This window comes from Anthonomus grandis, chromosome 15, assembly GCF_022605725.1.
Source record: "Anthonomus grandis grandis chromosome 15, icAntGran1.3, whole genome shotgun sequence".
Classification (NCBI taxonomy): Eukaryota; Metazoa; Arthropoda; class Insecta; order Coleoptera; family Curculionidae; genus Anthonomus; species Anthonomus grandis.
The window spans coordinates 15,013,355-15,040,065 of NC_065560.1; the positions used below are offsets into that span (position 1 = coordinate 15,013,355).

The 26,711-nt window shown below is 31.9% G+C and overlaps 1 protein-coding gene across 1 annotated transcript in view; it reads left to right on the top strand.

Moving 5' to 3' along the window:
- LOC126744905 (nuclear protein localization protein 4 homolog) overlaps positions 1 to 26,711 on the top strand; it is a 128,616-nt gene that overhangs the window by 11,817 nt on the left and 90,088 nt on the right. The window contains exons 3-5 of the mRNA XM_050452493.1: positions 18,004 to 18,197; positions 18,250 to 18,511; positions 18,563 to 18,701. Of these exons, the coding sequence (XP_050308450.1) occupies positions 18,004 to 18,197; positions 18,250 to 18,511; positions 18,563 to 18,701 (595 nt within the window). The remainder of the gene's footprint in view (positions 1 to 18,003; positions 18,198 to 18,249; positions 18,512 to 18,562; positions 18,702 to 26,711) is intronic.

Sequence of the window (26,711 nt, forward strand, 5' to 3'; positions counted from 1 at the left end):
ATATTTTGGAGACAACTGGAAGCAAAGAAACACCCCTATAATTTCCAATCTCAGTTTTGCGTCCACTTTTAAAAATAGGGAATAGAACTGACAGCTTCCAATATGTGGGAAATGAAGATGTATCAAATGACCTCTGAAAAATTAACCGAAGAGGCTCAACCAACATAGATGAACAGTTTTTGATAAACACTGGTGAGATTCCATCAAGTCCTGATCCTTTATTAGCACCCAATGAGTTAAGTTTGTCCAGTATTTCTTCATTGGAAAAAATATGATGTGAAAGAACAGACACCAGATTTTCTGGAACAGATGTAATGCATTTGTTAGAAAAATCTGAATAGCAGGATTGAAAATGGTCAGCTAAAGCCTCAGATACTTTCTCGGGAGTCTCCAAAGTATATTAGAGTATTCCCTTGTATTCCATAGATTTAAATATAAATAATTTAAAGGTATAATTTTAAGGTATTCCTTTATCTTTATGCAGATTGTTAACATAGGACCAAAAATACTTCATATTATCTGGCATCACAAACACTTGATCCCAATCAACTGAAGCAAAATATTGAGTAACTTCCTGATAATTTGCACGCTCAAATAAATGGATTTTGGTCTTAGCTCTATTTTTACATGTGGGAATATTTCCCATGATAACCTGCATTTCCAAAGCTGGATGATAGCAATTAAGCCTACACAATGATGAAGCTTGATTGACAAGGGATACCTTCATGTTGTGGGGCGTGTCTGTTTCGATTGTTTCGCCCAACTTTTTCGGCAGTCGCACAGAAGATATGCATCAAAACCAGACTGAGGTGGAAAGTAGACGACACTAATTAGTAAATTACGACCATGACTCGAACAGATGACATAATTAAAGATTATACTTCTGATGTTTCAGAATTTAACAATTATTTTATTGTCTCTACCAACAGCTATTGTCTAACATGAAGACAAAGAAGTCAAACACAAATAATCAACAGACACTTTTTAAAAGTAGCATGTTTCTAAATCCCACTGACATGTGGGGAAGATGGCATACCATGTTCTTTCTTGTCAAAAATAGCAGAGTGCACAACTCCTCTATTGACCTATCTAATTAATGAGTCATTTAAAGATAGTATATTTCCTAATAGATTGAAATTATCACAGATTTGTCTAAATCCTTTTTCCAAAGTTTATGAGAGGGCGTTTAATGAACATTTTGTTGATTACATAGAGAGTTTCCCAATTCGTCCAGGAGCTCACTTTGGTTTTGCAGCAGGTTGCTCCACACAGCATGCCATAATATCAGCTTTAATGGCTGTAATAAAATCAATTGACGAAAAAAAGGAGGGTGGCAGCCGTATTATAATATATAAGAAGAGAGACGTTCGGCAGCGTGCGTATGAGTAGCGAGATTATAACCTTAAAAAAAACGATTTTTTTTTTAGTAAAAAAAAGTAAGAAAAAGTGCAAATGGATATGACAAGTGACGGCGAAAAGACGGTGTTAAAAAAAGGGACGATACAATATAAATCTACGACATAATAGGGCAAATGTATTAGGATCTATAAAGCAATCTATAAGCAACATCAAAACAGAAGTGGCTATATGCTGCCTAATTTAGAAAATAAATAAATTTATTAGATAAGCAAAAATACTAATTGACTAAACTTAACAGTTCAGAAAATTTAGAACATGCCAATAATTGAAAAATAAATACAGACAAATCAATAAACCGTTTAAATGATACAACACTTAAATAGGGTACACCCAAAACAATACGTACATACATATAAAAGACAGACTAAGGAATATGATGATACCAAATATGCCGCGGCCATACCCCCACCAGGAAATTTCGGTACCTCCATAGAACATTAAGAGTCACGGTATGCCAGTAGACACCAAGTCCCGGTAGCTCCAGAAACAATCCGGCAGGTTGCAGAACCGCACCAAAAAAGCAAAAGAGCATCTAATCTATCACTGAATGCAGTATCAGTTATTCTATTAAGTTGAAAGAATAAAAGCAATTTTCGTTTAGAAAAGCTATAGTTTCTCTCCTAAACACAGCAATACTCTGCATACTTTTAATATTCTTAGGCAATATTCTAAATTCTTCTAAATGTTAATAGTCTTAGGAACTTAATTTGTTCTTTGATTGGTGCCACTTGAATAGAACGTCCCTTAATATCAATAAGTGCCATAAGATTGCTTTTTCTAAGCATAGAAATCCTATTGCTTTTCTTTATAAAAAAAAAATGTAGCAATTGGTGTCAAAACAGAGGTTTCTCACTTAGGAATATTTATTGACTCCACGTTGTCTTTTAAAAGTTAACGTGGTCAATCAGGTGACTGGTAGGATAATAAAAATGCTGAGTTTTATCCAATGGTTTATAACTGATTTGTCTTTGTTTACTTTTAGATTATTTTATTGCTTTCTTGTTAGGCCGATCTTGGAGTATGGCTCAATTGTGTGGTCCCCATCATATAACTGCTACATTGAGCAGATTGAAAAGACTCAAAATAAATTTTTAAGGGTGGCTGCTTTTAGATGTGGTTACAGGAGACAGGAGTATTACTATCAGTGGGTCAGGGATAACTTGAACTTACCCGCATTAGAGTCACGAAGAACATTACTCGACTTATGTTTTATGCATAAGGTTTTAAATGCTACTATAGATTGTCCCGAGTTATTGTCTCTTTTTAAACTTAGGGTGCCTTCCAGATTGAATAGACAATCAGAAATATTTTCAGTCCTATTCCACCCTACCAATTATGGTATTAATGAGCCAATTACACAAATGGCTTAAAGTGCTAATGGTTTGTCAGGACAGATAAGCTTTTTTGACTCTAGGATTACATCTTTTAAGGGGCAGTTAAAGAATATTATTTCATAGGCGCTTTAATTAATTAACTCATCTACACCTTTCATTGATTTATGGATAGTTTTGTATCTGAATATATATGTTTGTATATTCAGATACAAAATTCAATTTGTATGTAAATGGATTCCGTAAATAAATTAATAAACAATATGTGATAAAAGTTGAAGAAGTAGTCTATTCTTGCAGTGGAGTTAATAGATCAATGGGTAACTAAAGATACTTCGGTCATCCTCCATTAAATTTATTTAAAATATTAATCCTACATGTTTTGGACATATAACATGTCCATCATCAGGGATAACAAATTACGAGGTCCATCAATACATCTTACAGGTCTAGTGCCTCAGACCAAACAAGAGTTTACAAACATTTTAAAATTACACTATTATGTAATTTTAAAGTTATGTAGTATTATGTAAAGTTAAGTAATATGATATTTTTCGAAAACTAAAACTAAATGTATTTAGTGTAGCATTATGATTTATCATCCTCCCCGCACAAGGGTTTCTAATATTTTGGAATTTTTTGATGAATACATTCCTACCTTGCTTACTTTCTATGACTTTTCAATTATAATAAATGGGTGACATGCTTAAGCCAAATTCATTATTCAATATTCTAGATGTTCACGGATTAATTCAACTTATAAATGAGCCTACACATATATCTAACTCAACAGCTACATGTCTTGATCCAATTATATGCTGCAGAAATATTTGTCACAATAGTGGTACTATAATTTCAAATATAAGTACTACTATAACTATATATCATTCTGTACTTTAGATATAAAAATAGAAAAACCGAAGCAAAAAATTATTAGTATCCTTTGTTTTAAAAATTTTAATTTAATTAATTTTCAAACTGATTTGCAAAATATTACTTAGGACCACTTATTTTACATTAAAGACATAATTGAAAAGGTTTTATTCTTGCAAAATAACATAACTTTCTTATTTAACATACATGCCCGACTTAAACAAATTAGAGTTAATAAGAAGCCAGCCCCATGGCTAATGGATAACTTAAAATTAATTCTTAATGAAAGGGATAAAGCACTTAAGAAATATAAACAAAGTAAGACACCTGAAAATTGGAGTCTTTACAGGGATAAACGTAATTTTGCCCTTGCATCCATAAAGCGTGAAAAAGCGGCGTATCTTCACCGGTTGGAAGCTATCAAAACTGGTAGGAAACTTTGGAAAGGTTTAAGTAACTTAACTATTAAAACAAAAACAGAATCGGAACTACCAATTGAGCTAGGTCAGCCCAATACAATAATTAATGACTATTTCATAAGCATTTTTTGTCTTAACAAAATTAACTATTACCAAAACCATAAGTTTTGCGCAGATTACAACTTTCATTTTGCCCTGGTGGACCAGATTACTGTTTCTAAAGTCATTGATAATATTAAATCCAATACAGCTGGAAATGATGGAATTATATGTTAAATCCCTTTATATGTTGCGTCTATGTTTGCCTCATCTTATTAATCATATTACTCACATTGTAAACAGTTGCCTGGAAATTGGTTATTTTCGTAGACTATGGTGCGAATCTATAGTATGCTCAGTTTCCAAAATTCCTAATCCAAAAAATGTTCCGACCTACAACCCATAAGTTTCTTACCTCTTGTTTCTAAAATCTTGGAAAAAATAGTACACGGTCAACTGATGAATCACCTTTGTGAGACTAATATCCTTCTAGTTCAACAATCCGGATTTAGAAAGGGTCATAGCACTACTAGTTGTCTTCTAAATATTACAGATAATATCATTAGAGCCTTAGAGACAAAAAGTTGGCTGTGATCTTGGTCGCAATGGTTTATTGTAAGAAAAAAAAAGAGGCATTTATTTCCAACAAGTTTGTTACCCAATTACAGGAAAGAATAAAAAAATTAAAAAAATTACCAAAATATGTATAAAAATGAAAAAACAAAATGCTTAACATTCTATGTACTTAAACAGACTATCTATATACATACTAGAAAGACTCTGCATCACCTATTTACTTTATACCTTTTATAATGGACCTTAAACTGGCAACAAAAATATCGAACCGTTCATGTAAATTATTATTAATATAATTCTGACACATTATGTTAATAGGGGATTTAAACAAAATATTAGTCCTAGCGGGATTTACATAAAATAACTAAAATGCCTAGAGTTTATTCTTGGTACCCAAAAATATTAACCAGCCAAAAGGGTGGACAGTCAATCTTGTTATGAATAAGGTTATATAAGAGTTTTATGGAAAGAATTTCTCTTTTTTTTGCTAAGGGTATAATATTAAATTTATTTAAGTATAATTGACTATCCAAACCTCTGGCTGGAAAGACACCTTCCTCTCTAAACCAGAGATACTTCATAAACTTGCGCTGAATGCGCTCAAAATAAATTGGGTACCAAATTAGAGATCCGTATTCTATTTTTGAGCGCATGTAAGTGAAGAAAAGTAGTTTTAAAGTATTAATATTTTCAAAGTGCCGACAGTTTCGATAAATACTAGTAAAACCCAACAATTTGGCAGAGTCAGAAACTATTTTTGCTACATGGTTTGCGAAACTTAATTTCGCATCATAAGTAATTCCCAGATCATTCGCCTCATCCACTGGCTAACACAATATTATTTGCTCTATAGTCAAAATTGATTAGCAACGGTTTTCTAGAAATGAGAGAATAGAGCATTTATTAACATTTAAATATATATGTCAGTAGACACATTGCACCAATTCTCTACTTTATTAAGATTTACCTGAAGGAATTTGCAATCGTCTTCAGTATCTTGCATTGGATATGATTGATCACGACTTGGTCGTTGCCAAGTTGTCTTATTTTGCTTATGATTACTCTGTCTTATCGTTTTTTAAATCGTATTTATGGAGACGTTCGCAGCGAATACGGGTACAAAATGAATATCCTGAATAAAAAATAATAGTTTCTAGGGTGCCGCAGAGATCTATATTGGGGCAACTTTTGTTCCTAATGTATACCTCCGATCTACCTAATGTAGCTTTAAACTCGGACGCCTACATGTATGCGGTCGATACTCAGATTCGTCACCTATTTAATCCAAATAATGTTCAGCTTGCAACAGACTTCATTAATTTTTATTTGGAACAGATAATGAATTTCTCCAGTGAACATAATTTGCAGATAAACCCTATTAAAACTAAAGTTCTATTGTTTGCGGGTCGCAATCTACGGCATAACATAGAAAATACACTTAATATTACGCTTAGTAATACTACTCTCACTTTTTCAAATCACGTAAAAATTTTGGGTCTCATTGTTGGCAGCTCTCAGATTTAGGGAACACTGCAATATGTTATTACAAAAATGTTTCTACGCTTGTGAATGTTTTATGCAAAAAGTATTTTAAATTACAAAACAAGAAAAAAGCTTTCTGAAGCCTTTATAATGTCTATCATTAATTATTGTATAATTGTGTTATTACCCATGTCTAGATAGAATAACGCAAAATCGCTTGCAGCATATCCAAAACTGTATATTGTTATCGAATATTCTATAAAGATCTATTTTTGGATCAGCAATGATTAGTTGTTCTCGGTTAATTTATTTATCTGATGGAACATAAGTTTTACGTTATAGTAATTTTAAATTTATTTTTTTTTAACTGGATAGGTTAAGTGATAAATAGTAGCTTTTAGCTAATCTTCGCCTGTTCAGGCAAATACTGTAATTTGCAGGGTTTTTTAAATAAAGACAAAAAAAATTATTATTATTATTATTATTATTACGACAATACGATAAACCCATGTTAGTCTCATTCTGATGTATCTTAATTCGTTTTAGCCTTGTCTGAGGCACTATTGATGGAACCCCTTAATTTGTTATCCCTGAAGATGGATATGTTATATGTCCGAAACACGTAGGATTAATATTTTAAATAAATTTAGTGGAGGATGACCGAAGTATCTTTAGTTATCCATTAATATGTGATAAGCTTTTTAAAGCCCTATATGTTGGGTTATTGTGATAAAAATAAGTGTTATGAAAGGGTATTGCCAGGTCCATTCTGCCCCTTGTTCCTGTGGTCATTTCCTGAGAATAGTTGCCCATATTTCTGTTAAAGTACTCAGGATGTTTTCTAACAGATTGTGGAACTGATTTATTTAATTTAACAAGCAGTGAATAATTTTGGTATTGTATGGAGAATTGATTGAAAGTCAGTTTTGCCAGAATTTAAGTTCAGGCTATTGGCATTGCACCAGTTTTGCATTGGACTTGCCACCAGTGTAAAGGACTTCGAAAGACTATAAAGGGATGGATCTCACAGCATTACAGATGCATACCGACACACAAAACCCCCTGGAAGGGCATCGGAAAGTCCATTTACATACAGTAAAAAAAGCAGTGGTTCTAAGATGGAGCCCTGAGGAACACCTTGTGTGATATATGTTCGATGTGAGAAATGTGATTTTCCTTCATATCTCACACAGACCACCTGTTGTCTCCCATTTAGATATGATTTTATTAAAGATAGGCAGTTAGCTCTAATCCCAAATGAGAGCAGCCTCTCAATAAGCAGCTGATGATCTATGGTGTTGAAAGCCTTTAACAAATCGGAGTACAAACCAGCAACCTTTTGCTTATTGTCAAGCTGCTTTGTTATATATCTGACTGCATTAAGAATAGCCAGCTCAGTTGACTTCTTGGGTACAAAACCATATTGATGGGTACCTAATACATTATGTGTACTTATGAAATTCATTACCTGAATGTAAATTGCCCTCTTAAATATCTTTGACACTGATGGCAATATAGAAATGGGCCTATAGTTTTCTAATAATAGTGGATTTTCTTTGTTTGGCATTGGTATTGAGTAAACTATACAATGCTGATAAAAATCCATCCAGCGAGTTTGACAGGTCACGCACATCAGTCATTGCTCCTGAAAGACACAATTTAGATACCAAAAAGAAAAACACAGCTGAAGATATAATAAAATTGTTTATTGAGGCAATAGGGACCGTCTTACTGTTTTCTAAAGACGATGTCCCAAATAAAAGCGGCGTACCAAATTTGAAACGGGCAGCCCTAAAAATAAATTTCCCAGTTAACAGTTTAGCCTATAAACTAGGATCGTTGGAGAAAGACCCAGAGATGTGACCCAGAATACTTTGTTGCAGAACTAATAGAAGAAAATCCCGACATAAAAGTTGAATTTGGAGACTATTTTGGATTAATTGTGAACAACAAAATAACAGTCATCACTAAGAAATAATGCAGAAATAAGAAAAGAGAAAATTGGGTGCTACAAACTAAAGCTGATATCTTTAAATGGTTCATAAAAAATTATAACCTAGGTTTTGATTTAACTAAAGCTTATGTACAAGAATACACCAATCTAGCTGTGTGTTTTAAGTGTTGTTACTTTGGTCATGTTTCTAAGTATTGTAGAGGTGAGCCATGCTGCTCAAAATGTAGAGAAAAACATGAAAGTCACCAATGCCCAGAAAATACTACATTAAACTGCGCTAACTGTAAAAGGTTGAACTTGTGTGACAGAATTCACTCGGCAAGAGACCCAAATTCTCTAGCTTTTTTGCAAAAATTTAACAAAATGCGACAAGTAAACTATTCAAGTGACAATCAACATTTTTTGGACCAAAAACAGGCTCAACTACAACTACCCCAGGTAAAACAATAAATATTAAAGGATCATTTATTATACACCAAAATGTTCGATCAATTGCAAATTCTCTGGATATATTAAACCACCTAATTGAGGAAAACCCCGTTTGCAAATTCATCTGCATAACAGAACATTGGAAGAGAAGGGATCAGCTTCAGATTTTCCAGATTTGAAACTTTTATTTAGCTTTTTCCTTGTAAGCCTTTTTTTTTGACGTAATTTCATTTTATTTAAGTTTTCATGTATAATGTGACTTTGTAATATGAAATAAAGAAATATTATTATTATATTTTTTGATTACATCAGGGCTTTCGATCTGGTAGACCGTGGCATTTTAGTTTCTAAATTGAATAATTATGCTTTCAGGGGGGCTGTTAGGGACTGGATAGTGTCCTACTTGGAAAGTAGATATCAGAAAACATTTTTGAAAATCAATGGTATGCAATATGCTTCAGAGTATAGGAATGTGAATGGTGTGGGTGTTCTTCCTTAAGGAAGCGTGATTGGTCCCACACTTTTTATTGTTTATGTGGCCGATGTATTAGATTCAATTACGGCTGGCAAATCAATCTTGTTTGTAGATGATATGACATCTATTCTGACATCTGATGCCTCATGTCATCATGTCTTAAAAATCTGTCACCAATTTTAACCTGTTGTATCAATCAGGCTTTTGTCTGTAGTGGTAACAATAATTTCGTATGATCCTAAGTAAAACTGTTAAAATGCAATTTAGCTATAGAGAACTCAACCAATCCTTATACGGGAGAAGCAAAAATGAAAAGCATCTCTACAGCAGAAGAACTGCAACCGAATTTCTTGGTCTTCATATTAACTATAAGCTGACCTGATCTAGTCATACTGACCGTTTATTGAAAAAGCTGGCCACTTATTCTTTTGTGATGTGGAAACTAAGAGCATTTGTTGAAAGAATTATTTTCATGTCTTATTACTATGCTTATGTGTATTCAGCATTATCCTATGGTGTGATAGCTTGGGGACACTGTAGACGTATTGATGAGATTTGTATAGCACAAAAGAAAATTGTAAGGAACGTCTTATTCAAACCATTTAGACATTCTTGTAAACATTATTTAAAGGGTTTAATATTTTAACAGTGTCCTCTATCTACATTTTTCAATCAGCAATCTACATTAGAAAATACTTAAGAGACTATTCTTTTGTTGGTGATATGCCTCACAGTTATCCATTAAGAAATACTAATGAGTTGAGTATTCCAAACTTTAGACTATCTTCAACAAACAATAGTTGCTATATAATGTCCATTAGAGTATATAATAACTTACCTTCTGATATAAAAAAATTACACTTCGAGGAACTTGAGGAACTTCAAATCTAAACTTTTAAACTTTTTTACAGAAAAATTTTACTATAGTGTAAAGGAATACTTAACAGATATTTAATATTCACCTAGTCATACTTGTCTTTTAACCATTTTATTAAAGAAAAATGTATCTGTGCATTTATATTAGTATTTATTGTATTTTTGTATTAAGAAATTTACCGAAACTTATGTCTTTGTATTTTGACCATATGGTCTAATAAAAATTTTGAATTGAATTTGAAACATCAGTATCAAATTCATTCATTTGACGTGTAAATTTATTATGACATAATAAAATTACACTAACAAAATAAAAGTCAAAACTCCAAGTCAGGGTCTCATGGATGGTATGTTTCTATTTGGAAATTACACTATTTACCTGCAAGTTAAGGAGATAAAATAGTAATAGAAGATCCTTATCTTTATTTTGTTATTTTTGTTATGCGTACATCTGATGCTATTTACAATTTCTTGGAAAAAGGGGTTGAACGCTGGGGAGAGTGCGGAGGCGGTGTTCTGTGACTTATCTAAGGCGCTTGATTGTGTAAGTCACAGAATACTGCTGCAGAAGCTAGATTCAGAGGAGTTGCTCTCGACTGGTTTCATTCTTACCTATCTGGAAGAACACAAAGGGTATTCTTTGATGAATTGATTCTTGTATATTTGATGATATGTCTTCCCGTCTGGATATGGATGCGGCGGAACAGAACCCTGGGGTACCAGGGTTCTGTCGTCATCAATAGTTGCTCGCTGAAACTCATAATCAGTAACACTAGGCTTTTTATGGTACTTCAGACAGACAGAAATCTAAAGTATTAGAATTGAGCATATAATGAGTTACCGACCTTAACAAAAAAAAGGAATGGTATCACCTGCACAAACATTTAGGTCCCTCAAAATTTTCCAAATATTTAAGTGCTTGTTAACAAAACTATTTTTCATTTGCAATTACAGTTGCATAATTTCTTGATTGGCGCGAATATTTCCAGGCGTCAGCCTATTTTTTTATTTTATAATTCGACAACGGAGTCATTATATATTTCACATTTGGCGTGAACCAGGGTGATCTTTTTTATTTTGTTCATGCATTTTTTAGAGATGAGCATTTCGGGTAAACATATTTTTTTCTTTACACCAAACATGTATTTGTACCCGATTATTTTTAATTCCTTCATAAATAGGTCGCGAGTATGTCTAGTCAGATCCGGATTTAAATAGATGTGGATTTTATATTGCCACTCATACCGCAATTTTCAGTGTCAAGAATAGTCGATTTTCTTATTATTAATAATCGATTTATTATGCCGTAGTTACGAAAAGTTACAAGTACGGGGTTTAGTTACTCTAGAGTACCTTCTACCATTGAAGTCATCAAGTGTAACATGAACGTCAAAGGCGTTATAAATGTTTAACACTCAAATTTTGTAATAATCGTCGCGTTTCAGTCGGATAACTACAATGTTTGTATTTTTCCTAAATTATGTGTCATTTAGCAGGTCCTTGGTGTTACCCATAATCCAAAGCGTTTTTAAGCTTATCAATCTTAGCCTTAAACAGGGATTGCTCCTATTTTTTGCTTTCGCTGGTTCAGACGCTAATATTTTGTTCATTATTATCAACCCGTTAAAGGTTGCTTTAGTTCATCTGATTGCTTTAGTTCATCATAAATTTTGTTGGTAGGATTAGTAGTTTTTAAGGAGTCTCTAAGAATATCAGTATGGGCTAAAATACTTCTACAAACATATCTACACATCCATTATAGGTAAACAACTTGATTGATTCAAGAGTAACATGGGGACTAGGCGCATAAGTCGAAAATTAATTATTACTAAGACCAGAGTAGTTTCTATGTAACCACTTTTCACAACCTCCAGCACACTAAATGTTATAATTAGTTTTGTAATATTTTTATTACATTATCTGCAAACAGTGTACATCTTTTTTTAACCCTCCGTCATTCTCGTATCTGCGCTATCACATTTTAATGTTATATTTGTAGTGTCATTTATTGTATAAAGCAACCAGGAAAAACTTTCATAACATATACTATTCTTTTAAAATCACTAATATTTAGAAGCTCAATAAACAAGCATGTATACTTGACGGTCAAAAATTTATCGTAGTATTATTATTTATTTGACAAGAAACTCCTTTGTTATTTATATTTATTAAGGATTTCATTGTAGATATAACCTCATCAGAAACCTGAAATGGTACAGACAAGCCACTTCCTATTTTTAATTGTTGCTCGTGATTGTTGATCGACAATAGCAAAAGATCACTGATTCCAAGTTTTACAACTTTTAAGGAAATTAACTAAAAAATTATGATTTACTTTGTTAAAGGCCCAACTGAAATCTGTATGAATAGCGTAAGTTTCACTATCTTTTTTAAATGTGTTAAAAAAATAAGAGAAATATGAGAAAAGATAAATTAAAAATGAGAAAAGATGCCCTTTGACAAACTCATTTTCTGGTTCACAATAACCAAAGTTTTGAAATTTTCAACATAATATTAAAAAAAAGCTAAAATGCTGATTAGTATATAATTTGAAATGTCATTTCTGTTTCCAGATTTGCAATATTGTACAAATATTTGATGATTTCCAGTTATTTCGAAACTTTGTAAGTTAAAAATGGGATTAAAAGATAGGTAGAGAAAATTTCAGCATTTTTTTTTAATACCGTCAGGAATCAGATCAGGTCCCGTTCTCTTGGTAATATCTACCATGGAGAATGCAGTTTCTCTTTTACTAGGGCTTACTAATTCTCGAGACACTACATTGAATCTATCAGAATAATAATGATAATTTGAAGCTTTACCAGATTCCTAATATTATTATTATTTCCTATATTCATGTCACTAGTATTATAAACAGAACAAAAGTAAGTAGCAAACAGTATGGCGATAGATAGAACAGACTCAATTTTTGTCTATATATTCATTTTTAATTTAATTAATACATTAAAAAAAATTTAGTAGCACAAATTCCTGAAACAACCCCAGTTCACTATCAAGCGATTATTAATAAATAATACACTTATAATTTATTATTTCTGTTTTTTTGTGGTTAAAAAAAATTAATATATTTTTTGCGGTGTTAAAATTTCGTTATTGGGGTATAAAATTAGGTTTATGTATGTACACATTTTTTAATTGGGCTGACCCACCGATACACGTTACACTATGACTTTTTTTTTCAACACTTACATTGTTTGATGGAGTCGTAAAGACTGTGTTATGAAGTATACCTCAATTTTGTTAGAATTGAATTTTGGCCTTATAAGTGAAATGTTTTTGCGGATGGATTGGGTGGACGTGCGTGGGGTCGGGTGGGTTTTTTGGGGTAATGAAGGATAATCATTTTACGTGGCGAACGGATAACCAACAGAATAAATTGATTATGAGATTTTATTGTGGCACACTCTAACATCCGCTCAGTGAAAACGAATGGTTTTGACGAATTTGTTAATTATATTCTTGATTATAATTACGATATTCTGGGGCTATCATAAACATGTTTAACATCGAATGATGACGATAATTCTTTTAGAACACCAGGTTACAGGTTTGTCAGGCGTGATCGAGCTGGAGAGGGGGTGGTGTGGGAATCTATATAAAAAGTACATTAAAATTTAAAACTATTGATTTTAACATTGCGTCTAATGAATTGAGTATGCTTGTATTAAATTTAACATGATCAAAAAGTGAATTTTATTCATCATTATTTATCGTTCACCATCCTCTAATATTAATCATTTTATTGATTGGATGGAGCAATTACTTGGTTTAACTATTCCTTGCTATGACCAGGTAATGTGTGTGAGAGATGTCAATATTGATTTTTTAAGGCAAAATACAGGAAAAATCAAACTCCAACAGTTACTTGGTATTTTCAATTTAAAGCAAGTCATTACTGAGTCTACACGACATAATTTTACCACAAACACTTCAAGTCTTATTGATCTAATAGTAACTAACTACATAATAAAAAAATCGGGCTCTATAAATATATTAGAAAATATAACTGATCATAATATGGTTTCAGTATTAGATTTTCCTATGAATAATAATAGCATTAAACGAATTCAATATAGAAATTACAAAAATATGGATTTAATTATGGGATCAAATTTATTGCATACCTGATATAGATAAGAAAACTGAAATTTTCAATAAAAATATAGTGTATTTAATAAACACACATGCGTCTCTTTTAATTAGAAATATACGCGATATACCCGATAAGCGTGGATTACCAATAATATCAAATTGCTCATAAAGAAAAGGGATAAAGCCGACCGTAAATATTTAAAACAAAGAACTGACGCACGCTTGCAATATTACAGACAAATAAGGAATTACACGAAATATGCCATTGCTAGGGAAAAAATTACTTATGTTAATTTAATGTCTTAAAAACACGGCAAAGAATTCTGGAGGGACGCAAAAAATTTAAATCTCGGCCGTAACAAGGATTCTGATCTTCCTGATACGTTTTCTGATTCAACGGTGATTAATAACTATTTTACAAATTTGAGTAACACAGCTAATACAACATCTAATGAGATAATACAATTTTATAAATCACATAAACATGATAAGATCAAATCTGAATAAAATTTACTTTAATGGATCAGTCAACTTTACTTAAGATTGTAAAAACCATTCACTTCACCATGCAGTTGGTAAAGACGCTTTTTCTTTAAAAGATTTACATTTCTGTATGCCTTTTTGTTTAAAGCCATTACTTAATATTATGAACAGTTGCATTTTACAAAATTTTTATCCTATAATCTAGAAAAAAGCAATTATAAAATCCTTAGCAAAGATCGGTAATCCAAAGGAATTCAAAGATGTCATGCCTATAAGTATACTCCCGTTATTATCCAAAATCTTGAAAAAATTTATTCACCAACAAATTTGCATATGTTATATCACATTCTTTAATTCCTGAATGCCAGGCAGGTTTTAGAAAGAACTTTAGTTCTTCTACCAGGTTGGTGAACCTTAATGAAATCAGAAAAATTAAAAAAAAAAGAACTAAAATGGCTTGGGTTGTTAGATTTTTAGTAGAGCCTTCGATACTATTAGTCATAAAATGCTATTAGCAAAACTTTATACATCATTATTATCTTTATATACATCAATATGGGGATGATTCCTAACTATATCTTTCGTGTTCATGCCAAAATCTTCCTATAGCTCAATTTCAGTTTAATCAGGATTTAAGGAGTATTGATAACTTTTCACACTTAAAATTAAATGCTTCCAAATCTTATACAATAATACTGGGTTGTGGCAAAACTGCTTTTGAGGTTTCTCCCAATTTTCACGCACAGATTCGAAATGTTCAGCTACCAGTAGTCAATGAGGTCAAAAATCTGGGCGTGTATTTTGACAGTGGTATTACATTTCAAACTCATATCAAAAATAAAATTAAAATTGCATATGTACACCTAAAAAAACTATATGGTCTAAAAAACTATTTACCATCTAATATTAAATATTATTTATATAATTCACTAGTTCTCTCTTTGCTCTATTACTATGATGTTTTGTATTCTGATTCCTTGAGTCAAACAACAGCTTACTCTATACAGAAACTCCAAAACTGCTGAATGCGTTTTGCATTCAAAATACCATTTAGGAATCATATTACTCCCTATTTAAATAACAATTTTATTTTGAATATGAAAAATCGTAGAAAATGTCATATGTACACCTTTATTTATAACATTTTAAAAACTGGAGAGCCACTATATTTAGTAAATAATTAATAAAAATCATCTTCATACGTATAACACTAGATTTATAAATTTATTTGAGTCCCACAGCATAGAAATACAAATTTTGAAAAATCGTTTGTTTTTGTAGCCTCTCAACTTTGGAATAAATTGCCTGAGCATGTTAAACAATTTTCAATAGGAGGAGTATTTAAAAGATGAAAAACAGCAATGGAATGCTTAATTTAATTTGAAATAAATATAGTTAAGATGATAAAAACCATGAAAATACCTGTATACATTTTTTATAGGGCTTTGGTATCCGCTCGCCTCCATCAAAAATTTCAAGTAGCATTTGTTACATGCCACCTTTTTCTTTGCACCCCTTGCGCGTCTACCTACCTCCCTCTGGTATTTCTTTTACTGCTAAAAAAAAACAAAAAAGTCAATTTGCATTAAGAAAAGTACTTATATTGGCCAGGTTAATAGTTATTATTCTTCTTTGTTTTTATTTATTATTCTTTAAAAAAAGGGCTTTGCTATACAGGTTTGCACCTGTGCTAACGGTTTCATAATCGAGGCATGGTCCTATTTATCACAATATTAAATATTTATTGTAAATTGATAATTATGTTTGAAATTTTATTGATAAATACATTTGTTTTGAATTTGAAGCAAAACGCACACAAAGGTAGATTTTCTCACATCTTAAGAGCAACATTGTTTTGGTTGATTTTTTAAATATCAGCCATTAGACTCTCACCAGATCTGTTGGAATCAACTCAATCATAGTCCAATGCTCTCTAGAATACTTAATTTCGCATAATCAGTCTTTTAAATACTTAATATTAATAACAATTAATATTAAGTATTATAATTAATATTTCCATGAACTGTATCAATTTTTATATTCGTCTAACGTACCATCGGAGATCAATCACCTTGTATATTTTTTTGTTTAAGCTTTTTATACAGTGTGGCCATTTGAAAATAAAACAAAGCTTTTTGGTCACCAAATCATTTACTAAAAAACTCACACATCCATCAATTTTTGATTTTAGGGGGAAATATATTTTCATTGTTTCACCCCCAACCCTCAGTAGTGAGATTTTGTTTTTTAAATTCTTACTAGTCAGTCGAGTAAGTAATGGATATGCTGACCCCGGACCTACATTCAATAGTAGATTTTTGTTTTAAAACATTATGAAGCATTTGCGGTATATTTATCAATTTTCCCCGGCAGATCTTCCAGTGATGTGGGCTGGGTGGCATTCAATTTGTATGCTGCCCCAGAAAAAAAATCTGACGGAGCTAGATCCGGAAAACATGGGAGGCCACTTCCTCTTCTTATGCGATACATTGACCTGAAAACCGTTTGATGTAGTTACTAAAAATGCTATCAAATGCACAAACATTAAATTTTTTTGGATGTTTCATATGCACTTTATGAAATATTCTTGGATTTGAATCTAATTAATGATAACTGCGACGATTTAGCGGATCATTTAGGAAAAAAGTGCATTCGTTCAAAAAAAGTGCTCATTTATTGTGTTTTTTAACGAATGCGGCTTCTATTAAATCCATATTATACCCAAATTTTCTTGTATTTGGACTGGCATTTTAAACAATGTGCCTTAAATCACCATTTCTGTAGCTTGACTTCGTACAGCATTTTCCATTTCACGTTTTTTGTTAGCTACTGACCCTGTATGCCGAAATTTTTGGACCAGCTTCAAAATATACTTTCAATGGACTTTTCTATGTCAATTTTGATTTTGGTTGTTGAAACAGTTGTGCAGTTCTATTAGTATTTTAATTTTTCTTAAAAAATATGCATCCTCTCAGCAATTAAGTAAACCATTATCACTAATATGCCGTGTTTATGCCGATTCTACAACAACAAAAACAACTAAAGTTACTACTTTACTACGACCAAAGAATGTGAACTAATAACTGAACGCCACAGGAATAACAATCGTACGTTAGTAATAGTAAAGTAAAAAACACAAAAAAAGGTATAAGCAATTTTTTTCTGGTTGATTTCTTCACCTCAGAACTAAAACAGCGGTTGTTGCAGGATTTATAACCCAAAAATCTTGTAAGTTAAAAATAAAAATAGTAATATCTTATGACTTAAGTGATTAAGGGTCAGTTTTTTTGCTATATGTTTGAAATAAAACAATATAAACCGTGCAAAACCAAATCTTTATCAGCGGATAACCAGAATTTAGTTTTTATTTAGTATGACCATTGAAAATCTATTAGTTTCACCTTTAATTAGACTGGAATTTTTAAGAATATTAATTAAATTAATACCAACTTTAATTGTATTTTTTAACATAAAATTTTATACGATTGACTATTCTACTTTAATAATACTCATCATTCTATTTTTAATATTTAGAACAACACATCCTCTGGTGAACCAATGTCCGATACAGCAGGACCTTCAACTAGTTCAGGCTCCAAAACTGCCGCTGTACCAAATGTTTCAGCAAAAGTATTAGCAACTGCCAAATCTAATATAAAAGAAGACGAAGTTGACCAAATGTTAAGCAAATTGGACGGACGAATTGAGCGAAAACGAGATGAAAAACTGTGAGTTTTTTAATACTTTAATAATATCAAAATATTATCATATACATTTCAGCTGCCGTCATAATGTCAACTCAAAATGTGTACATTGTTCCTCACTGGAGCCATTTGATGAGGCTTATTTGAAAGAGCAAAATGTCAAACATCTCTCCTTTCATTCATATTTGCGTAAAATGATGTCTGGAGTGGATCGGGGCAAATTTTTGGCTTTGGAAGATATATCTTGTAGCATTAAGTCAGGTTGTAAGGATCATCCCCCATGGCCTAAAGGGATTTGCTCTAAATGTCAACCTAATGCTATCACATTAAATATGCAGGTAACAATTTGATAAATTTGTCTAAGGAGGTGGCTTATGTAGTGCTTTTAGGCATATAGACATGTGGACAATGTTGCCTTTGAAAATACGAATTTGGTGGAAAAGTTTTTGAATTATTGGCGTGCAACTGGACACCAAAGAATAGGATATTTGTATGGTACTTACGAAGTTCATTCTGATGTACCTTTAGGTAAGTAGTTTTTTTATTGTCTGTATTGAGATATTTTATAAGCTGTGATTTGAAAACAACTAAAACTGGATCTACACAAACATTAAAATAACATATGAGTCAAATTTTCCCAAGTGGGCCACTCAAAAGTGATTTTTGGATTTCCATGTACCTTTCGATTTCAAATGATAGTTCAAGGGACGAAAAATGATGCCTTAAAGTAGTTGAAAATATACATTTTTTTATTAGTTATAAGCAATTGAAATTTTTTAACAAAGTTTTATATTTTGACAATATCTTGGTTGATACTTGAAAAAAGTGAGAAATCTTACATTCTTCACGTTCTAAAATGTTTTGTGCATCAAGTGTATGCAATAGGCTTTGTCAAAGAAAATAATAGTAAACTATAGAAAATCCATCCCGTATAAATTTTTTGACCACCTAAAAGGATCCCCGCTTTTCGAGCGAGAATCCATCGGTGAAATTAGGCGTTGAAATCTGGCCGATCGCTTGGCTGTGTTGCAAAATTTAATTTGGCGGCTGCGACTCGGCTGAGTAACACAATATTATTTTTGTTATTCGTGATACAGGTTATCAACGCTGGCAAAGCTCTCCGTCGATTTTTGACAAAACTTATTCACAAATAATTCTGTTATTTTTTTAAAATTTTGTCACTGGTTCTGTAATACATAATGTCGGGCAATGTATGCCAATATTATGACTGTAGGCGAACTAGAAGAGAGAATCCTACGTTAAAGATGTTTAAATTTCCTTATAAAAATCCAAGTATTTGCGAACGTTGGATTTTAAATTGCGGTAAGTCCTAGAGTTCTATAAACATACTCAACCTTAACAGTGCCTTAGTAAGTAAGTACAGGATGTTCCATTTAAGAGGAAAAACGGCATATTTTTTGACTTTCCCGGTATATTTAAAAAAATTGAAGATAGCCAATCGACGTATTACTCGGAGAATTTGAAAATCGTAACAAGAAAACAATTCCATAAAAAACAAAAAAGCCTGACGACATTGTTTTCTTATTACGATTTTCAAATTCTCCGAGTTAAAATACGTCGATTGGCTATCTTCAATTTTGTAAATATACGGAAAAAGTAAAAAATATGCCGTTTTTCCTCTTAAATGGAACACCTTGTACGTAAAGTTCGTTTCATGGGTCTTTAACTGTGGCTCCTAGAAGAGCCAGATATGAATACGTGTATTTTTACGCAAAGTTACAACTGAATACCTGTGAAATGAACATCACCTATAATTTTCAATTTCGTGTTTGTGACCCAATATCTTCATATTGCGGAGGGTTGTTGGGTGGGGTCAGAAATAAAACAGAAACCTGTTTACCTAAATGTCGACGTTTCGACTTATATTAAGTCATCCTCAAGACACTAAGTCTAGGTTTTTTAAGTTATAATTAAAACACATTTATAATAGGAGCGTAGAATTATTTTTAACATGGGTTAAATTATAGGTGTTATTGTGGGCAAACTAGAATCAACAATCCACAATAACACCTATAAAACTTTAAAAACCATTAAAACTATTAAAACCTTAAAAATAGTACCATAACAAATAATAATAGTTATTTATTAGAGTAAAATAGGCGTTTTAAAATTACTGCCTTCGCTAAAGCTCGTGTAGTAAACTTCATCATTTTACTCCCTATTAATCATTTTACTGCCTCATCTGTAAAAGTCAATAAAGTGAACTTTTTGAGTGAAGGCGAAAAATATATTATTTTATTTTATTATACTGAATCTTCTGATCTTGACAAACTTTAAAGTATACAAACTCAAAAATTAGAAAGATAAATTGTAACCTTAAATTGTAAAGCGAATCGTCAAATTTAGATCATCAGGTTGACAAAAAATATAAGTTACGCTTTTCTTTTTAAATAGGTAGGTATTATATGATACCGATTTTGGGGAAGTTTGAGGATGGGATCGTTGATATAAATATTTTTGATAGAATTTCTCTTTTGCGCGTCATCGTTTTTTTGTGCTCCTGCAGTTTTGTATACTTAGTGTTGCCATTGCTAAGTGGGACACAGGAAATCCCATGTTATTTTTTATAGGGATTGGCTTTCCTCTTTAACTTAGAGAAAGAAGTATTACAATTTATTAAAGAGCACTAAAATCTACAGCCTATAAAATAGCACAGCAATAAAATAGCACGTCACGCACAGACATTTTTTACTTATTTAAATAGCTTAAATCTCTACCACTTGTTACTTTGATAGTCAAAATACCTTTGACATATATATCAATTCACGCCGATTCTGTGAGCTTTATTAAGCTTTATAGCCAAAAATTTATATAAAAAATTATCTTTTTTTATTGCAATGTATTTACGGGTAACAACCAACATTTTTTTATCTTGACTAGTGGACCGTCAAATAAGTTTGTCATTTTATACATGACTACTGTATTGGTAGTAAATACAGTAGTCATTTGGCTTTTTACTTTGAGCAGTACCTGTAAGTACAGCGTGATAAAAAACTCATTTTGATTTTTGGACATAACCTCTAAACAGACCAATTAAAAAAAATAAAAGTTATTTTGTTAGTAGAAGATTTTATTATTCTTTAATTAACTTAAATATTTTTTCTCTCTACAAAGAGAGTCAATATTTTCCTAGGTCCCTCTTGGCGATGCAACACCCGAAATAAAAATTAATCATCAAACGGTATTTTTATTATTTACCGATTTCAGGAAACGCAACGTTACTTGGTATGGATCTGGAAATCTTGAAAAATAAACACTTGTGTGAGAGACATTTTGCGGACAGCGCTTTTCGGACGGAAAAACGGCGTTATTTAAAAACAAATGCAATACCCGTATTTTTCGTATATTTCCCAACAGATGAACATTTAAAAGTACTATCACCGGAAAGGACCTATTCGGGGAAAAAACGGGCTTTACCTACAGACAGTCTGACAACCAACGAAAATGTAACAAAAAAATTACATTTAAACGAAGGCGATCATAATACAAAAATACTATAGGAAATAATTAAACTTCCAAATCATACAATGACGCCAAGAAAATTAATGTTAAAAAAACAAATAAAAATTCTCGGAAGTAAATTAAAAAAAAATTAATTCCGTATGCGACTTTTACAATTAAAACAAAAAAATAATAAATCTTTAATTTCAAAAGTAATGCCGTTGTTAACATTTCTATCAGTAGTACCAAAAACATTTATTTTGATGCAATTAAATGGACAGTCTAGAAAAAAATGGAACAGGGAAAAAGAAAAGTCTGTGTCAATTTTTTATAAATCTCCTACGGCATATATGTTTTTGAGGCGTAAAGGTTTTATTTTACCGTCCGTTTCAACAATACGAAGATGGATGAGCGAAAATTTATTTAAAACAGATATTGACAATGTTTTAAAGTATCATCTTAAAAAAAATGTGTGTTAGCCTTTGACGAGGTTAGCATTAAAAAACTAATTGAATACAACAAAAAACTCGATCTCATTGAAGGATTTGAAGATTTAGGTGTCTTAGGGCGTTCCTCAAAAAAGCAACACATGCTCTCGTATTTTCGATTAAAGGCCTATATAAGAATTGGAAGCTTCCGATATCCTATTATTTTTTTAGACCATAACTTTAAGTTTTTTCATAAAAATAATATAGGTACTAGTAATGTTTCTTTGATTTTGTTATTTAAAATGTTTGTGAGAATTATTTTCTATTAAAACATATTCCTCCACTTTGTTCCTAATTAACTTCAAATGTCAACTTTAAAGATTAAGGCCTTATCAATAATAATTCTGCGATGCGGTACAAAGACAAATCAATGCAAAAAATGCCAAAAATTAAGTCTTATAGATTTGGAATCGTTTTATTTTTCTAGGCACGTGCATTTTTTTTAAATTTTAGCGTTTGAAATAATAATGGAGAAATTTTAATATTAATGCGAACAAAACCAAAATGATGACGCAACAATTTTTCGCGATTTTTACAATTTTTTTCAATGCAATAATATGGTAGGTGTAATATTTTATGTAGTACATTTTTACAGAGGCACATAATGCAGGCGACAAAACGTCACTATATATTAAGGCCCAAGCAATTTTATCTCAGTGTATCTAAATAAATAAGGCAAAAAACATAGTCACAAGTTTCTAATAATAAGTTAAATCAATATGTTAAGAATAAACTAAAAATTAATTAAAACATCCATTTTCCCAAAACTTAATTTTTGCGAATACCTCGTTCTGCCTTTATACGGCGCGGCGCGAGAGAATTATTCACTAACAAATTTAAAATGTTATCAGTAATGTCTCCTTGTCGGTTCACAGCTTGCTATTTACGTGGGTTATCTATTCGTTAGTATAATTATCTTTGGGTTTGTAAATTTAATTGTTTATTCATCACAAAAATTAATTGTACAATAAACAAATACAAAATTTTGCATGTTTTCATATGTTTACGGAAAAAATGAAAAAATAACATTGCTCAGATATTCATAATGAACATTTAAGCAGAAGAAAATTTTTGCTGAGTATGAATAAGCAAATACGCCGAGCGTTTGTTTATTCACATTCCAGCGCTCGAATCACCTTATGTACAGACGCATTACGTGTTGCGGTCTAGACTAACGCAAGTCACTTAATTCCAAGATTCTGCACAAAATCTGAATACTTAAATACATGTAAGAAAACTCGATAATTAAATTAAAAATTATATTAATAATAAAACTGCGACGTTACGAACAACAAAAATACATGCTTTCCTAAAGAAAGGCAAAGAGCGAGTCCCTTCTAAATTGATTCCGTCCCAAAAAGTAAACATCATGATCATACTAAAAAATGTAAAAACACTAACGTAACCATAACTTAAATTCTAAAGGAAAATAACTCTTAGGTCACTAGTAATAAACTATAGCTATTAATTAACAAATAACTTATAATAAGTTATTGCCCCGCCGACATAAGTATCCCAAAACATAAATATTGGGGCGACGATCTATGATGATGACCTAGCGTCGCGTCGTCGTCACGTCGGTACTTCTTACATACAGTTCTACACTTTGATTTGCTGAATATCACTTTTTGTGTAAAGTGAGAAAATTTTACATTTTACTTTATTTTCATTTACAGGTTGATAACAATGATACTGTCGTGTTTGCTTTATCGTTTTCGTTTCAGCAAATCGAGATTCCAATTTTTTTCGGTGTGTCTCATACTCAATAAGTTGATTTTCTTAAAATATCCCCGTGCCCAATCATAAAGTTCTTTGATCGTCGTAATTCTTTCGGTATTTTTTTCCTGTAAACTAGCACGATATGCGCACCTTTTCACGGTGCCGCCAATGCCATCGCACGCCCCTTTGCCGTGTGCAGTGGCGAAAAAGTGCCACTCGATGTTTTGAACTAAATATCTGGTCTATAATTATAGCTACAATGGCTCTTGCCGGTCTTTTGAATGATCCTTTCATCGATTAAAAGATTAGGCGCCATCTTTTTATTATTCTGGGTCGCATCCAGTGACGGCTTGTGCTTTACAAATCTGGGGGTTGCAACTGTAGGGAGCCGTCGGTGATCGCGAATGAAAGACTAAAAAGATTATCGCTGGCGCTTTGGCGAAGGCGAAAACATTTTTCGGTGTCATACCCACTTTTAAACGGCCAAAATAAGCAAAAAAACTGGAACTTTTAATATAATGCAATAATTAAATTAAAAAAAACACAAACGAAAGAAAAAAAACTTTAATGACATAATACCCTAAAAATAGATAAAAAGCGTATGTCGTAATTATAAATGATTTAAAAAGAAAATCCATCCGACGTTCTTTAGACTCGGCAAATTTATCAATTACTCTTTGATTGAAATCAGGAATGCTTTCGATAAGATCCCTTTCTTTGGAAAGCATTGCCAAAGCAGAAAGTCTTTCTTGGCTCATGGTGTTTCATAAAAATGTTTTTATCCTTTTGAGAGTAGAAAAACACCGTTCTGCTTCAGCTGAAGCCATTGGAATGGTAATTAAAATTTTTAAAAGCTTAATAGTTTCACTAAATGTTTCACTAAGCTTACCATTCTGAGAAATATAGTCAAACAGCACAAGTAGTCCCGAGATTGATCTAAATTCCTATGTTTCATAAATAACTTTTAGTTCTGTTCGGAGCTTTTGTTCTATAAAAAATGGGTAACACTTTATTGTTTCTTTAAATTTTATTTCAGGAAAATTAATACTATATTGGTTATAGTGCTCCGAAAAAAAAAGATAGCGGCGACTAAGTGTTCGGTAAAACTGAATCGCTCCTTTCCTTGACAAATAATAATGTCACATACTTCTTTTGCTTCTCGACAAAATTCTGTAAAGTCATCCAGCCTACGTCGTTTGGACGTGGATGGCTCCGATAGAGATGGCTCAATAGCGTCCGTGATATTATTTCTAATTTCCATTAATTTATTTTCAAAAGATAATATGTAGGTATTTGCAATAGCAGCGTCAATTTGCCTCAATTGAAATTTACTAAATAAAATATCCACATGAGGCATTATCTTATAAAATAGATTGAGCCAAAAAACAAAATTTCTACTTTGAAGAATTTTCACATACCCTGATGCCTGGTTTGTGGTGCTAATATTTCTGCTTTCATTTAAAATTTGTTTTATTGTCTCTAAAATGCCATCTTTGTATTCAAATACAGTACAAACGACTCTAGAATTAAAATTCCACCTGGTCAGGGCTGAGCGTGGTAAGCGTTTTTTCACAATCTGGTCCAGTACTAACGATCTCTGAGGACTATAGGAAAAAAATGAACAAATTCCTTGTAAATTGGCAAAGAAAATTCGAACGTTTTTGTTTGCAGAAGCAGCATTGAACATTATTAAATTAAGTTGATGTGCATAGCAATGCACGTACGCAGCATGTTCATAAGATTTTTTAATTATTGCTTGCACCTTGTTAGACGACCCGCTCATAACTGATGCACCATCGTATGTTTGTGCAATGAGTTTGGTTTTGTTATCTTTAACATGTTTGTCAAGCTCTGCCAGAATAACCTAAGATAAAGTTTTGGCGTCATGATCACAAGGCACCAAAAAATCCCAAAAACGTTCAACTGGCTTACCGTTTACGATGTTCCGAAAGACAATTGCCATTTGAACTATATTTGATACGTCACTAGTTTCATCGGCTATTATGAACAAAAAATTGTTTTATTTCCTTACAAATTTCTTCTTGGCATACATTAAACATTGTTTGCAAAATCTCATTTTGGATTGTCTTCGATGTACCTTTAAGTACTGATGCTTTTTGTAAATGTTGTTTTAGAGCACCATCTAATTCAGCACTAAAATCAATCAAGCCTAGGAAAACCCCAGGATTAGAAGATGACATAGACTCATCATGTCCTCTTAAAGCGAGTTTGAAAGCTCTACAAAAACGTACACAATTAATAATAATGTTTAAAATATATCGATTTTGTTTTACATGTTCGTTATGCAGGTCAATATTTCGACCATATGCACCACTTAATTGGGCCGCTACATTGACACTTCTAAAAAGTGAATATTGTACGACATTCTTCATATGTGTTGCCGATGATGAATGTTTTTTAATGCGGTCTCCTGAGTGATTAAGAACAGTAAAAACTACTTTTGTCCAAGAAACTTTGCCTCCAAACAATAAACAAGGAAAACAAAACAAAGCATTTTTTATTGGACACCCACAAAGCCACGTATGTTTATTGTACAAGTCAGGATTAAACGTTCTCATAAAAATCCTTTTTTTGCTAGACACAGATTGTTCTGTTTTTAAAGGCGGAGTAGGCCTGCCAAGTCTTTTTATCTCAGCCTTATCATTTAAAGATCGGCTACAGAACGGCTCTGCAATTAAACTTTGCACCGAATTCATTTTTACCACTAAAGCTTTAAATTAAAATTTATTTTTATAAATTGTGTTTACAAAACAGTAAATTAATTCTACACATAAAAACACAACAACGTACCGCGCCGTAAACTGAATCAATGATCGGATTTTATTAAATTTGTCGGTAAAATAAACAA